The sequence below is a fragment of the Mercenaria mercenaria genome, chromosome 5, assembly GCF_021730395.1.
Source record: "Mercenaria mercenaria strain notata chromosome 5, MADL_Memer_1, whole genome shotgun sequence".
Lineage (NCBI taxonomy): Eukaryota > Metazoa > Mollusca > Bivalvia > Venerida > Veneridae > Mercenaria > Mercenaria mercenaria.
The window spans coordinates 5,983,068-5,999,214 of NC_069365.1; the positions used below are offsets into that span (position 1 = coordinate 5,983,068).

Here is a 16,147-nt window from a genome sequence, read left to right on the forward strand (position 1 = left end):
AAACATTAAAAGCGTCGTTTGTTTCAGGGTCGGCTGACGATTCGTGACTTTGGCGGTTGTTTTTGATAGTTTTTTGATGATTTTTGCGGTCTGTGAGACTTCGTAAGTTTCCGGTCATTTCTGTAAAATTTCGCGGGATTATTTGCGCATGCGCTTAAGACTGCTGCTCAGCTGCTTCCTTCTTGAAAGTGAAAGTGAAAGATATGTAATCTCTTGAGTGTTTTTATAGCAATTTAGCGAACAAGTGAACTTTGTAGAGTATTTATGAATAAATCTTTGTGAAAATTCAGTGATCATTTATCATAGCAGGTAGGTATTCCCTGGCCGTGCAAGCTTTAAGATACTCCTTGTATCCTTGAGTGTTTCCTTTGGTGATAGAAATAATAAATTGATTTCTTAATCTAAGTGTTGTAACTAAATGGCGTGCTAGTTTTATTTAACCGTGTGCTCTTCTATTTTTAACTAAAAATCAGCTTATTAGTTTTCTTCTATTCTGTAAATACTTTGCACTTTGTCTGACCATCTGTGCTTATATGTGTAACCGCTGACTGGTGTTCTTTCCCGCACGCATTTATTTTTGGTTTCTGGGTTTAATAAAAACTTCTATAATCTTACTAATTCCTTGGTGCTCTTGGGTGTGGTCACTGCTTGCTATGGTGTGAACTAGCTTGCCACTATCTAGTGTGTGCTTGTAGATATTGTGAGAGCTATATATATTCAGTGTATTAATTTTTTAATGTGAAAAATAAAATATTTGTGTGTAATTTGTTTGTTGTAAATTGCTTTTGCGGAAAAATATTGTGACTCACAATAGGTATCCGACAGTTATTTGTAATAACTTGCAGCCACAGCAGTTGTCGACTCGTGACGTGTGGGGAAACTGTTCGTGTTACTTGGTTCGTAAAAGTAATCGGTTGTTTCGGAGTTTTCACGAGAAGCGCTGTAAGTATTGTATATTTACGGTGTATCGTAAATCGTTTTAGGTGTAAATTTTGTAAATTTGCATCTTGGGATAGAGTGGTGTTATCTAAGTGTAAGTTTGGTAAATTTACACTTAGCCGGTCAAGTGTGTGTAGATATTGTATATTTATACAACTGTGTCCCTTTGTGAGTATTGTATACTTACATTTAAATAGAGATTGGTACGGCCAAGAAAAGTAATTGAGTCCTAGCAAAACTATAGACTGTAATTATTAGTATGAGTTCAGACGAGGACACGACTTTGGTAGAGCCGAGAAGTACAGCGCCTTCTAGTGCGATAAAGGTTAAAACCCCAAACCTTTCACAACTCTTAACAGCAATGGCAGCATCATCAGCTGAAAGGGACCCTAAACTTCAAACAAAAATAAATTTTGTAGATTAGGATGGTTTAATGGCGATACCTGGTATAGGTGTAAAGTTGGCAGGTAAAATAATGGCTCTACGGGAGGATAGCAACATTCCTAAAAAGAAATTACAGTCACACCTCGGAGGAAAAGCCACTCAGTCCATGTTGGAAGCCATAGACTTTGAGGAGAATGAGAATTTGTGGTTCTTACAAAGGATATCTGCTCAGCGGGATTTAGACCCTGTAAAGCTGACAGAAAAGTTTATGGGGGCGCCAGTGGAGGTAAGAAAGGAAACAAAAGTCACAGATATGACAGATGCAGATACACCTGTCCATAAGGGTAGGTCAAGGGTAACCGGGCTGACCAGAAAGCCGCTGAAGCGTGTATCGTATACACCTCAGACTGATTTGGAAACAGATGAGGAGGGTGCATTAGAAGAGATGACAAAGGAGCTTAAGAAAAAATTGAAGAAGAAAAAGCAGGTGACAGTGACCTCATCAGATAAAAGTACGGAAGACGAAATCTCGGTGCCCCAGAAACATAAGCAAAAGTACCCACGGGGCGTGCCAAAGAATCTGTTGTATGACCGCAAAGGCAATTGGACGGCATTTAAAAAGAAGTTTGAGAGATATGCCGATGCCTATGCCTGTAGTGAGGAGGAATGCAGAAATTGCTTGTGTTGGTGTTTGTCGGGCAAGGCTGCAGAATTTTATGCCATCGTCACTGAAGGCAATGACGATCTGTCGTACAGACGTCTAATGAAGAAACTTGAACAACGATTAGGCGCAAAGGAGTTGGCGGAAACCGCAAATGTTCGTTTTCAGCAAGCGTGCCAGGGGGTTGACGAAAGTTTAGAAGATTGGGCGGATAGGCTTTTGACCTTGTCAACCCGTGCCTTTAGGGAACTGCCCGAGAAGTATGCAAACCAGCAAGTGGTTACGAAGTTTTGTGCTGGATTACACGATAAAGCGACAGCCCAAGATGCTTGCGTGAAGCGACACCGCACCATAGAGGATGCCATGGATCATGTCAAGTGGTATCAACATGTTCACCAGGCGGTGTACGGAAATTCACGCGTTTCTCGTCGTACGGGAGACATGGATAAGGAAGCTGCCCATGTATATGAAACAAGCACGAGTGAGTCAAGCTTGACAAAAGAAGCTGTGCAGAAGATGGTGGATGACCTGGGAAGCCAGATATTCAAAAAGTAAACGGTTGAGCGATCAGCAGACAAGGGTAGAGGTCGTGGTAGAGGGTCTTCTGGTCAAGCCAGATGTTATCAGTGTGGGCGGCCGGGGCACATAAAACCAAATTGCACGGATTTCAAGTGCTTCAAGTGGGGCAAGAATGGGCATCTGATGAGGGACTGTAAAGAGAAGCAAGATAAACCGACCAGTAATCAGGATTTAAACGGGAAGGGGTCGGGTGGAACGACCCCACCCAGACCCACAAAGTAAAGGGCCGCAAGAGAGGTAATGGGAGAGTGGAGGGTCGTCGTACGTCCCCTCTTGGACATTGTCCGTCTGAACCCACAAATTTAGAGTCAAGTACAGATTATTCAAGTGCACTTGACACTCCTGTGAGCTTTCGTAAAGCTCAATCGGGAAATAGTCACTTGCACCGGGGTACACAGACTGATGATAGTCAATCAGATAGCTCTCCCGAGATGAGCGGAGATGGCGCTATTGCTTCCGCAACGGATAAGAAACTAGTTGAAGCATCGGTACAAGCAAGTGAGGGTGAATTTGATGAATCGGTAACCGCAACTGTCTGCCAGTTGTCGTCTGTATCTAAATATAAACTCAAGGTGCAAGTTGGTGAAACAGAGGTTGAAGCTATCGTCGACACAGCAGCAGAAGTTACAATTATCTCTGAAGAGGTGTACAAAAAATTGAAAGTGAAGCCGAAGACCGTGAAAAATGCTAAGCTGTTGACAGCTGGAAAGGAGTTATTCATGAATGGTTTGGTTGTGGGGCCAGTTAGACTACAAATTGGGTCTAAGGTATATCGCGAATCTATATACGTAGCACCAATTACACAAGACATGCTACTAGGTTTTGATTTGTTGCATAGTAAAGCAGTTCTTTACATGAGAAGAGGCATAATTAACTTTGATGGAGAAGATTTGCATCTGAATGTTGACAAGGCTAGTGGCGAACCGCTCGTGGCGAGGGTCACTGTATGTAAAAGGAGTGTTGTGCCGCCAAATTCAGTGATGCAAGTCAAGTGCCGCGTAAATCGTGCAATGTCAGAGTCCATGATAGAGCCAGATGAAGGTTTAAGAGTACTTGTCCCAAAGACTGTGCATGGTCAAGGAAGTAATGCTACACAGTGTGTGGTAAATGCTTCTGATAAGTTCCGGTTGCTGAAGAAGGGGTCGGAAGTAGCAAATGCCTATCCAGTTGAAGAGGTATTAAATCCAGAAGTGGAAGTTGAAGTGCATTCCGTTGAGCAGGTGGAGGTTGATGAAAATGTTAAAGTACCGAGTCACCATGAAGAAGTATATGCCAAGTCAACGACACACCTGGATGATGAAAAGAAAAGCGAGCTTCGTAAGCTATTGGTTGATTATCAAGATGTTTTTGCAACAAGTGAATTCGACCTTCGGAACTTCACTGAGATACAGCACAGCATAGACCCTGGAACTGCCAAACCGATAAAGCAGCGCATGCGTCGTACGCCTGCATGCTTAGTGGCGAAAGAAGAGGCACATTTGAAGATGCTTGAGGCTGGGGTGATTCAGGAATCAACTTCTGAATGGGATTCAGCACCAGTGTTTATAAGAAAAAGGGACGGAACTGTCCGCTGGTGCATCGATTACAGGGCCTTGAACAATGTCTGTGTGAAGGATGTTTTTCCTTTGCCCTTGGTCGATGATTGTCTGGACACACTGGCCGAAAGTTGCTGGTTTTCAAAGCTGGATGCCAACTCTGCATACTGGCAGGTGAAGATAAAGGAAGAAGACCGGCATAAAACTGCATTTGTTACCAAGTATGGTTTGTATGCGCATGTGAAAATGGGCTTCGGGTTGTGCAATGCGCCAGCCACATTTTCAAGAGTCGTGAATCTCGTAGTCCGAGGTTTAAACTGGAAAACCGTTCTGGCCTTCCTAGAAATATTTTGGTTCTAGGAAAAACGTCTGATGACCATCTGAAAAACTTGGCGGAAGTGGTTGACCGATTTCGTAAATACGGTCTAAAGTTGAAACCGAAGAAGTGTGTGTTCTTCCAGCATGAAGTAGAGTTTTTGGGGCGTATCGTTAGTAACGATACGTTGGCTATGGCGGAAAAGGACATTGAGGTAGTGAGGCAGTGGTCAACCCCCCAGAATGCCAAGGATGTGCAAAGGTTCATGGATCTCGCCAATTACCATAGAGGGTTTGTCAAGGATTTTGCGACGCTCAGTGAGCCATTATACAGGGTGGTTGGGAAGGATTTTGTGAGGGGAGAGGAGCAGCAGCAGGCATTTGATGCTTTAGAGCTTGCATTAACAGAGCCTCCAGTGTTGGCCCTCCCTAACCATAGGGATGCGTTCATTCTTGACACTGATGCTTCGAAAATAGCGGTAGCTGGGGAACTTATACAGGTGCAAGACGGCCAGGAGAAAGTTATAGCTTATGGTAGCTATTTATTGACACCAGAGCAACGTAATTATTGTGTTACGAGAAAGGAGTTGTTGGCCGTCGTACGGTTCACAAAACAATATAGGTACTATCTCTTAGGTAGGCCTTTTGTACTGCGGACAGACCATTCCAGTCTCACGTGGCTATTGAAATTTAAAGAGCCACAAGGTCAGCTAGCTAGGTGAATGGAGAAGCTTTTGCAACATAACATGATATTGCAACACAGGGCTGGACGCAAGCACTGCAATGCTGATGTGTTGTCACTTCCACCAGTACCAGATGATTTGTGTGGGTACTACAGAACTGAGGTGAAGTTAAGCGAATTGCCGTGTGGAGGGTGCAAGTATTGTAAGAAGGCGCACGATAGCTGGGAAAAGTTCACTGAAGATGTTGATGAATCTATGCCCGTGGTGGGAGGTGGGGGGGGGTGTGATAATCTATTTTTAGAACGTCTTTTATTGTAAATGACGTCGTTACTGGGTAACGTCGTCAACGTCATTGTTTGTTTACTGCATTCTGCAATGGTTGATTAAAATTAGAAATATGAATTATTGTTAGTAATTCATGGACATAACATTGGCGACGAGGAAAAAGTGAATGTAGCAGTCGACTTACATTTAATTTTTTTTATACGGAGAATTATGGCGGAGAACAGCCGGATTTTGAAGATTTCTCCTTTTATCGGTGGCGAAGACCACAGGATGTCCAATGAAATATGGACGGAATGGATAGATGAGCTTGAACTTGAATTACGGTTCCTTGAAATAACGGATCCTCAGAAGAAGAAAGATGCATTGTTGCTATATGGAGGTAAGGAGATAAGAAAATTGGAAAAGAATTTGACTGATCCGGAAACCGGTGATAGATACGAGAAGTTGAGGTCAAAATTAACTGAACATTTTGCGCCGAAGAAGAATATATATTATAACAGATATATATTTCTGAAGATGAGACCAGAACCTGGTGAATCAACGGGTTCATATGCTGCAAGGTTGCGAGAAAAAACTGTAGGATGCGACTTTCATAACGACAATGAAAGGATTCTTGAACATCTAATACAGACATCGGAGAATGAAGAGTTGATCCGAAAGGTGATATATAAGAAATTAGACTTGCCGCAGACTTTGGCAGCAATGCAGTTGATTGAAGACACATCACGGCAGGTAAAGGAAATGAGCCAAGGAGGTGAGATAGCCAAGATCAATAGACGAAGCGACACCAGCGGGTTAAAGAGACATTCTGGGAATTATCAAGCGAATGAAAAATGCAGATATTGCGACAGAAAGCACCCCAAGAAGAAGGAATTGTGCCCGGCTTGGGGAAAGACCTGTTCCAAGTGTAAGAAACAGAACCATTTTGCTGTGGTTTGTATTTCGGGAAGACCTCCTAGGAGACAAGGTAAGGATGAATTCCGTGATTCGAGACGAAGTGTCAGACACACAGGGGATGAATATGTGTCAGATGATTCAGATGATGAATATCCGAGATCAGAATTCATTGAAGATTCTGTTAAACACCTCAGGATCGGTAAGATAAAGGTCAATAAGATTAGTGACTATCAGAAAACTATTCCCATTGTTGTGAATGACATAATTGTGCGAATGGAACCAGACAGTGGAGCTGATGCAAATGTTATGGACGAGTATCAATACAAAACTCTTAGGCGTAAGATAGAGGGTAATATTGACTTGAAGCGAAGCAACACGAAACTGAGCACATTACAAAACGAATTACCTATTGCTGGTGAGTTCAATGCTACACTTCGGAATGCTACTAGAGGGACAGAATCGTCTATCATTGTCGTGAAGGGTAAGATAAATTCTCCACCACTTATCAGCAGGAAAACGCTTGTAGAACTTGGTATGCTTGAAATTAGGGCTGACGGTTCATTGAAAGAAGAGAATGAGTTGGGTCTGGGAAGAACATTTGCAATGAATGTAGTTCATGATTCAACGAGACATGGAATTGCAGAAATACTGGAGACTTATGATGAAATATTTCAAGGCATTGGGAAGATATTTGACAAGAGGAAAAATGAAGATTTTCTGGTCAAGTTCTCTATGAAGCGGATGCTGTTCCGATTGCACAGAAACCCCGTCCAGTACCTTACTATCTACAAGAACCATTACGTAAATGGTTAGATGAGTGTATCAAAGAGGATATATACGAGGAAGTCCAACCAGGTGAACCTATCATTTGGGTGTTCGCCGTTAGTGGTTCAACCAAAACCACGTTATGCAGGTGTGGACAAAGAGAACCTTGAACCTCATATGATCAGGCAAGTGTTGATTTGCGTATTCCGAACAAATATATGGAGAGAAATAGGATATTGCAGGCGCCAATTGTAGAAGATTTCACTTGCAAATTCCATGCATGCAAGTATTTTTCGAAGATGGATTTGCGACAAGGCTATCACCAGCTGATCTTACACCCAGACTCTAGATCTATTGCGACTTTCAGCACACCCTGGGGTAATATGAGACCAAAACGACTTGTATTTGGTGCCAAAGCTCTCAGGATCTTTTCGATGAGGCGATGTTCAGAATTTTCGGTGATATACCGTTATGCATGAATCAAAGAGATGATATACTGATTGGAGGTACGACATTAGAGGAACACAACAAGACCTTGCAAACAGTTCTGCAACGTGCAAAAGACTTTGGTATTACTTTGAACAAAGAGAAATGTCAATTCGGTGTGCAAGAATTAGAATTCTATGGATACAGATTCACAAATGAAGGATTGAAGCCAACTGCAGATAAAGTGAAAGCTGTGAAGGATTGCAAAGCTCCAGGATCAAAAGAAGAGGTCCGTAGTTTCTTAGGTATGATAGGATATTTATCCAAGTTTATTCCTCGATATGCAGTCTTAACAGCACCTTTGAGAAGATTGACAGGTAAAGATATTCCTTTCTCATGGGGTCCAGAAGAGCAAGCTGCGTTTCAGAAACTGAAAGATAGCATCACTGATAAAAAACACAATGGCATTTTTCGATCCAAGAAGACCGATTATTGTTCGGGCAGAAGCAAGTTTTCACGAAGGACTCTCAGCTGGATTGTTCCAGAAAACTAGCAAGGGATTGCAACCCGTTCATTACATAAGCAGGTCTATGACAACTGCAGAGAAGAGATACAGCCAAACAGAAAAAGATGCACTGGCTGTCAAGTGGGCGAAGACAAGATTTTCATGTACTTGCTTGGTGCGCCGAAGTTCACAATTATGACGTCACACAAACCCCTGATTCCCATGTTCAACAGATCTTGTGTGAAACTCCCTCCACGGATAGAAAAGTGGATCATGGAGATGCAAGATGTAGATTATGAATTGATATACGTTCCGGGAAAAGATGAGGCAGACCCAATGGATTATCTTTCAAGACATCCTCTGGAAGAGACAGAATCAGATGATACAGAAAATATCATTAAAATGATTGTTTTCAACGAACATGGCGTTGTCACTGATAGCATAAAGCAAGCTACATCTGAAGATGAGATTCTGCGGAAGATCAAAGATATTATGAGAAGAAACCACTGGGAAGATTACAAAGATCGACCAGAGATTAAACCATACTACTTGGTTCGGCACGAGTTATATCGAGCGAATGGTCTAATCTTACGGAACAGGCAAGTAGTGATTCCAGAGAAGCTTCAGAGATCAACGATAAAAGCTGCTCACAGTATGGGTCATTTCGGGATGACGAGAACCAAACAGATGTTAAGAGAAAAATATTGGTTTCCGAGACTGAACTGTTTGGTTGAAGACATAATATCGAGATGTTTCCAGTGTCAGATTTCCACTGAAGAAAAGAAACAAGAACCAGTGAAACCTACAGAGATACCAGAAATAGCGTGGCACACCTTATCAGTTGACTTCGGTGGGCCATATCCAGATGGACATTATAATTTGGTTGCTATAGACAAGCGAACCAGATTTCCAGTTGTTGAAGAGACCAAGTCAACATCATTCAAGACGACATCCGGACAGCTTCAGAAGATATTTGCTACATATGGTATTCCTGAAAGAATCGAGACAGATAATGGACCGCCATTTAACTCCCTAGATTTTCGAAAATTTGCTGATGAATATGGATTTCATCACCATAGAGTTACCCCAGAACACCCCAGAGCAAATGGAGAGGCAGAAAGATTCATGGAAGTCTTGAATAAGACAGAAAAGATTGCTCACAGTGAAGGAACATCCACCAACGTGGCAGTTCAAAATATGCTTATGGGCTACAGGTCGACTCCGCATCCTGCTACAGGATATACGCCATATGAGGCATTAATGAGGCGAAATGTGCGTACGAAACTAGACTATCCGGGATTTCAACAAACCAACATCAGTAAAATGGAGAGAGAAATAACCAACAAGAACAAAATATACAAGAAGAAATGGGAGGACCAGCATAGACACCCGAAAACTGTCGAGAGTAGTTTCAAGGTCGGGATGAAGTGCTTCTCAAGAAGATGAAGGTGAATAAATGGTCAACAGCTTATGAACAAGAACATTATACAATCATCGATATTCATGGATCCAGCATTTTGGCCAAGCGGAAATCAGATGGTCGTACAGTTTACAGAGATGCATCGAAATTCAAAAGGTATATTGTAAATGATGACCAATGGAGAGAACGCTTATTGCGTATACCGGAAAGAAACCAAATTCAACGAGATCCACAGGAGAACAACAACCAAATTGAAGAAACCCAAAACAGTGCTGTTGAAAACCAAGTTACTGGTGATGACACTGGAAGACAAGTTACCAGTGAGACTACTGATGAACATGAACTAAATAGAAGAGTTCAGCCCAAACGTACTCTACGATTACCATCAAGATTCAAAGACTATGTTTTAGACTTCAAGAAACGAAATTAAAACTCTTTAAAATCAATTTATCCTTTCACATTGGCTTATCTACGGTATATTTTTGATTACTTAATTATATAATATGAATCTTTTATAACTTGGGAGAAATGTGATAATCTATTTTTAGAACGTCTTTTATTGTAAATGACGTCGTTACTGGGTAACGTCGTCAACGTCATTGTTTGTTTACTGCATTCTGCAATGGTTGATTAAAATTAGAAATATGAATTATTGTTAGTAATTCATGGACATAACAGGGGGGGGGGGCGCTAGGGAGGGATTAAGAAGGTCGCCGAGGTTAGCACCAAGAGTTTGGGTGAGGAGAAGTTGCCATTCCATGAGTCAGGGGGGAATAGCGTTACTTCTGTAGGGATACCCAATGGGGGCGTAGATCAAGAGTTGATCAGAGATTCGCTGGTGCTCCGAGATGATGGTAATAAATCCATAGGTGGGGGAATTCCTGAGAGTGCAGACGCGTACTATTTAGAAGGGGATTCTGATAAAGCCTGTGGTGGGGAGCCGTCATACGAGGTAGATGCCAGTAAATCCACAGGAGGGGGATCCTTGAGTGGGCAGTCATGCACCAACGAGTTACGGATCAAGAGTAAATCCTGTGGTGGGGAACCTTTGAGCGATACCGTAGATCCCAGAAGTGAAGGAGATCAGTGTTCTTTACAGTGCAGCGATGAGGATGATGTAGTACATCTGGAGATTTTGATGGTGGATGGAGTACACCAAGTAGTTGTTACAGAGGTAACGGTGAAGGATGAAGATGGCCCATGTAGCTGGGGATTAACGTTGAAGGAAGTCATAGCTGAGCAAGCCAAAGACTAACTTCTACTATACTGAAGAAATATAAAATAAAACATACAAATTTTCCACAGAGATGTAGAGAGTACCGTTCTATTAACAAATGCAATTCTAAGAGTTGCGGTTGTTGCAATCATTTATCGCACAGGTCTACAACTACCTCAAACGTTAACGGCAGAACTTTTAATGTGGTATTTAATTCTGACGTTGATTGAAATACGTCCCACATGATATATGTACTGACTTGAAACGCACCCAATTGTGGTATTCAGTATGTTGGCCAAACTGGGCGTTCTTTAAAAAATCGTTTCAGTGAGCATTCATACAAAATGCGTAGCCGGAACAAGTTTACTACATTTTTATAACAACACTTTCGTAAATCTGGCCATACATTTGATCAGGTAACAATGCAGCCAGTAGAGCAACTCGTATATGATATAAATTCCACATCTAATTTTAAAATTAAAGCCAGACATGTAGCAGAATTCAAATGGATTAAAAATTTACAGTCACCGTTTCCGTTGGGCTTTTGTTGTTTTTTGGTCAATTGGTGGGTACTATTTATCCTAGGGAGCTTCAGTTAATTAAAACTAACAATTCGGATACTGATGCTTCATTTTTAGATTTACATCTCTCTATTTATGACAATATTATACATACCAAAATTTATGTCAAGAGGAATGATTTTAATTTTAGTATTGTAAATTTTCCCCATTTGGATGGGGATGTACCTCAGGCTACATCTTATGGGCTGTATATTTCTCAATTAATCCGGTTTGCCAGAGCGTGTAGTCATGTCAAGCATTTCAATGAACGTAATCAATATATTACAAGTAAACTTCTTCAGCAAGGCTACCGTTATTACAAATTGCGTAAATATTTTGCTAAATTTTACTATCGTAATTCTGATTTAGTTTTAAAATTCAATAGTAATTTGAAGACACTTCTGCGAGAAGGTATTTCTAAACCCGTTTTTATGGGGATGTGGTTTACAAACTTCGTAAGATCTTGGGTCATGGTAATTTTCAAAATGTATTTGGTAAAATTATAAAATGTTTTATTAGAAGAGGTTACGACCCAACTGTTTTGAGACATACCGCATGTTTAGTGTTCAACCCGTTTACATTTGGACACTACGCTTCCCTCTTTGATTGTGTCTGACGGAAGAGGGGGAGGACTCTATGATAAGCAGTTTTTAAATCCTACCAGGACTGAACTGTTTTGATATCTGTCTTCTGGCCTGTTTCGTCGGACCCTTAAGGGTGTTTCTGTTGTTGCTCTGTCTTCTGAAAAGGCACTGAGTACATACGTTTTTGGTTATAAAGTTTTGCTTTTTATATATTTATACACGAGCATTTTTGTGTTTTACCTGCTATGCCTTTTTGTTTCCATTACGCGTGTAAGAGATTCACCTGGAGGGGATTACTTTTATTTACACTGTCCCGTGTCTTTGGAACATGGTGGGGGTAAGAGTGAGGTTGGGTGCGCACCATAAACCGGTTTAAGCTCCCCAGTGGTGTTTTTGCCACTGACCGTTCCAAGGCGGTGCCCCACTGTGTTCCTTTGTTTGTTCGTTTTGTCCTAATGTGTTGGCTTTGTGTGTGTGCGCGTCTATGTGTATGTGTGTGTGTGTGTTTGTGGTGTACGCGTCTGCGTGCTGTGGGTTTAGTTTTGGGGAGGCTGCGTTTTTGGTACGTGGCATTCCCTATTTGATATTTGTCTTTGTTTTTTTTGGCCGTGTTGTTGAGGTGGTTAGAGACTGGAAAGGAGCCAGGACACGGGACATTATTTTTAGAAGGCCCAGCAGCGAAGTCGTACTGGCTTAATAAGGAGGCATTTGAGCTGACTGATGGTGCGTTGTATATGGATAATGATGGCGACAAGAAACTGGTCGTACCAGTTAGCTTGAGGGACCAGGCCATACGTCTGAATCATGACCTCCCTTCAGCAGCGCATCAGGGAGTGGCAAGAACAAAGGCCAAGGTGAAAGAAAAGTTTTACTGGTATGGTTTGTCAGGGGATGTTAGAGACTTTGTCAGTAGTTGTGATGCCAGCAACAGGAGCAAGAAAGCTGACCAATATGGGAGGTGTCCTCTAACAGAGTTTCAGGCAGGAGCTCCCATGGAAAGGGTCCATATCGATTTTATGGGTCCATTGCCGAAGACACCAAGGGGGAATGAACACATTCTGATGATGGTTGAGCAGTTTACAAAGTGGGTTGAATGTGTCCCCTTGCTGTCGCAAACAGCGGAAGTCACTGCTCGTGCAGCAGTGAAAGAGTTCTTCTCAAGATTTGGGTATCCTTTTCAGATCCACTCTGATCAGGGTAGGAAGTTTGAAGGAAAACTTTTTACAGCCCTATGTAAAGCTTTAGAGATCCATAAGTCAAGAACAACGCCATACCGCCCCGCATCTAATGGCCAGGTCGAGCGTTTCAACCGGACTCTAATGGATGCTGTACGATGTTATATAGGCAAGTCACAGAACCAGTGGGACTTACACCTACAGCAGATTGCTGAGAGCATCAGTGAACCGTAGTACGGGATTCACTGCAAACAGGTTGATGTTGGGACGAGAGACTAATACTCCAGCAGGCTTGATGTTTCCTCTCGTAGGGGATAATGGGCAAGGTGTAAATCCAGACGATTATGTTACAGAGTTAACATCTGAGATTCAGAGAGCTCATGATGTAACTAGGAGTAATTTGAAGACGTCCTTAAAGCGCATGAAGAGGAATTATGACCTTAGAATTCTCACAAGAGTATACGAAGAGGGAGATGCAGTGTATGTATTAGACACTGCGACCATTAAAGGGAAGTGCAGGAAGTTGTCATCGCCATGGAAGGGTCCGGGCGTCATAGAGAGGAAAATGTCGGCCTAAGTTTATACAGTTAAATTGAAGAACTCTGAGCTTGTGACCAATCATGATAGGCTGAAGCCTTGCAGAGATCGAAATCTACCAACATGGATAAAGAAGTGGGAGCCGGATGGGGTAGTAGATGATGATGAAGATGACACAAAATTACATTGTAGCTGTAGAAAACCTTGGCAAGGGCGGTTCATGATAATATGTGATGACTGTGAGGTGTGGTATCATAGGTCCTGTGTCAATATTACCCCAACTGAGGCATTAGAAATAGATAAGTATAAATGTAGGGCGTGCGGGAAGGGAGGCCAGTAAATTCTGTGTAAGGGTCGCATTCGTAATGTGATTCACATGGTATGATACTTTTCTGTAAAGGTCACATTCGTAATGTGACTGATAGGTTATGATATTTTTTGTTTCAGGAATGGAGGGAAGCGATTTTTATGATAGGTTAGAGGAGGAGACGAGGCAGGGTGGCTTGATGCCATGCAGGGATCTTGTGAGGAGTCTGATACTCTGCGTCAGGAGGAGTCCTTTGGAGATGAGGACGGTTGATATAGCTCGACGGAGGAGGAATAACCAGTGGCTGAGGACAGTGGCGAGGGATGCAGAGGACTACAAACAGGCCTGTCGCGCATGGATAGATAGGACAATCTGGATTGTACGTATGCGTGAGTCAGAGTCATCTGAGTCAAAGAACTGTACTAGTGATATAAGGTTGAAAACCACGCCTGGCATAGAGAGGGTGATAGAAAATGCAGCGAGTGCACCTCCTCCACCAGAAAGGTCACTGTCAGACGTCCTGATGGAGGACTTGCAGAAATTGATAGACTGCAACCCCACGCTCGATTACGAGGATGTCCAGCTAGAGGCGGATCCAACCCCTGTTGTACAGGCGGTTTGAGGTCATTCAGGGGAGTCAGCGCATGAGGTGTGTAGGAAAAGGGTGACCTTCCAGCTTCCTGTGGCGGATGATGGAGGTAAGGGTGAGGTTGCACGTAGCAATCTGCCTACCAGTCATACCTCAGAGTCAAGACAGCAGGTGGAAGTAACCAGGAGTGGGCCAGTGATGGAGACAACGAAGGGAGCGACTGCTGGTCCTGCAACTTCTGCAACTTCTACTGCTTGTAGCAGTAAGTCACAAAGGTTGTGCCCAATATCCTGGTGCTCCAAAGAGTATGCATATCCCAAGGCTCACGCTTTTAACTTCCACTACCCTACCAAGATAGACATTCAAGCAGGCGGGAGGAAGGCAACTAGGGACAGGACTGAAGCACTGGAGTATCTTGCCATCATAATTGTCGGGCCAGGGGCCTCTCTAGCTGTCTTGATGAAGCGTTTAAACCAGCTGGAGGTCACAAGGCGGCATGAGGAGAAACAGATCGATGACTGGACGAGAAGGGTAGTGAGGGATGTATCGAGGGAACTGGGGCTTGTAGTCTCAGAAATATTATCGCTGTTCCCATTGAATTCGCCAGTTCTGGTGTTCCACTGGGTGGTGTTGATGGAGGTCCTCCAGCTCCTGGATCAGAGGGAGCATAATTTGTTTATGCAATTATTTGCCTCCGCTGATAGGACAGAGTTGAGGCAGCGGTGTCACGAGAGGAGTCTCCAGCATCAGAGAGAGGGGAGGAGGCTAGGAGGGAAGTAGAGCACGCGATGCCCGAAAGGGAAGAATCTGGCAGAGTGGAGGGTGTTGTTGATCTGGAGGTCACGCGCGGAGCTCATTCTGGCAATCGTATTGTGAGACTGTGTTCAGCCCAGAGGATAGAGTCATATGTGTGTCGTGGAGAAAGTCCCTGTTGTCCAGAGGCAGTCACAGGCGGAGAAGCGTCGCAGGAGATAGAAGTTGCCCTCGAGGAAACCATCTCCGAGTCAGAGGCCATGGAGGTTGATGTAGCAGAAGTGGCCGAATGTGTGGAGCAGGCAGAGAGTTATGTGGAAGGGGGAGAAGAGGATCTCGGTTGTACTGAGCCCGTAGCCAGGAATGATACAGAGACGGCAGAGGGAATGAAAGGTGCATTTGACAGTCACTTTCATATTGATAGGCTGGGAAGGGAGCTGGGGTTAGCGACGTACAACCTCAGGGAGTTACAGGGGTTTGCTCAATCAATGGACCAGAGCAATTGCGTCAATCTCTGTGGTGCAGTGGCTAATTTTTGTGACCCAATCACCTACCCTTCACTGGAAGATATCAACTTCCTGAAAAACCAGGGGATAGTGACCACTGTAGGTCTGCATCCGAAGCACGCAGCTGGGGTGGAGCCGGCAACTGTTGATAAGCTAAAGGAGATGTTTCAGTGGCCAAAAGTTGTGGGTTTAGGAGAGATCGGGCTGGATCACACGGCTCCTGTAGAAGAGTGGGCAGTCCAAAGGGATGTTCTGGCAACAGCGGCCACGTCATGTGCTTGTGCTGCACTGCAGGGGATGGCATGAAGCGGGGTTCTCGGAGCTCCTCGCATCACTGTTTTGTCAGTGGGTGGGAATCGTGCCAAGGGAGCAGAACATCCATCTGCATTGTCTCCAAGGCTTGAAAGAGGACGTGAGGCGATGGACGGAACATTTCGTAAATGTTCATTTTGGATTCACTCATCTCGTCGCAAGGAGGAGGTTTACCAAGGGACATATTGAAGCCTTGCGAAGTGTGGAGCCCTCG

At 43.4% G+C, this 16,147-nt stretch overlaps 2 protein-coding genes across 2 annotated transcripts; both read left to right on the top strand.

The window, feature by feature from the left end:
* Positions 1 to 2,994: 2,994 nt before the first annotated feature.
* LOC128557239 (uncharacterized) lies at positions 2,995 to 4,458 on the top strand. The gene has a single exon (XM_053544416.1). The coding sequence runs from the start codon at positions 2,995 to 2,997 to the stop codon at positions 4,456 to 4,458; it is 1,464 nt and encodes a 487-aa protein (XP_053400391.1).
* Positions 4,459 to 8,169: 3,711 nt separating this feature from the next.
* Positions 8,170 to 9,420, top strand: LOC128557240 (uncharacterized protein K02A2.6-like). Its single transcript, XM_053544417.1, has one exon. The coding sequence runs from the start codon at positions 8,170 to 8,172 to the stop codon at positions 9,418 to 9,420; it is 1,251 nt and encodes a 416-aa protein (XP_053400392.1).
* Positions 9,421 to 16,147: the final 6,727 nt, after the last annotated feature.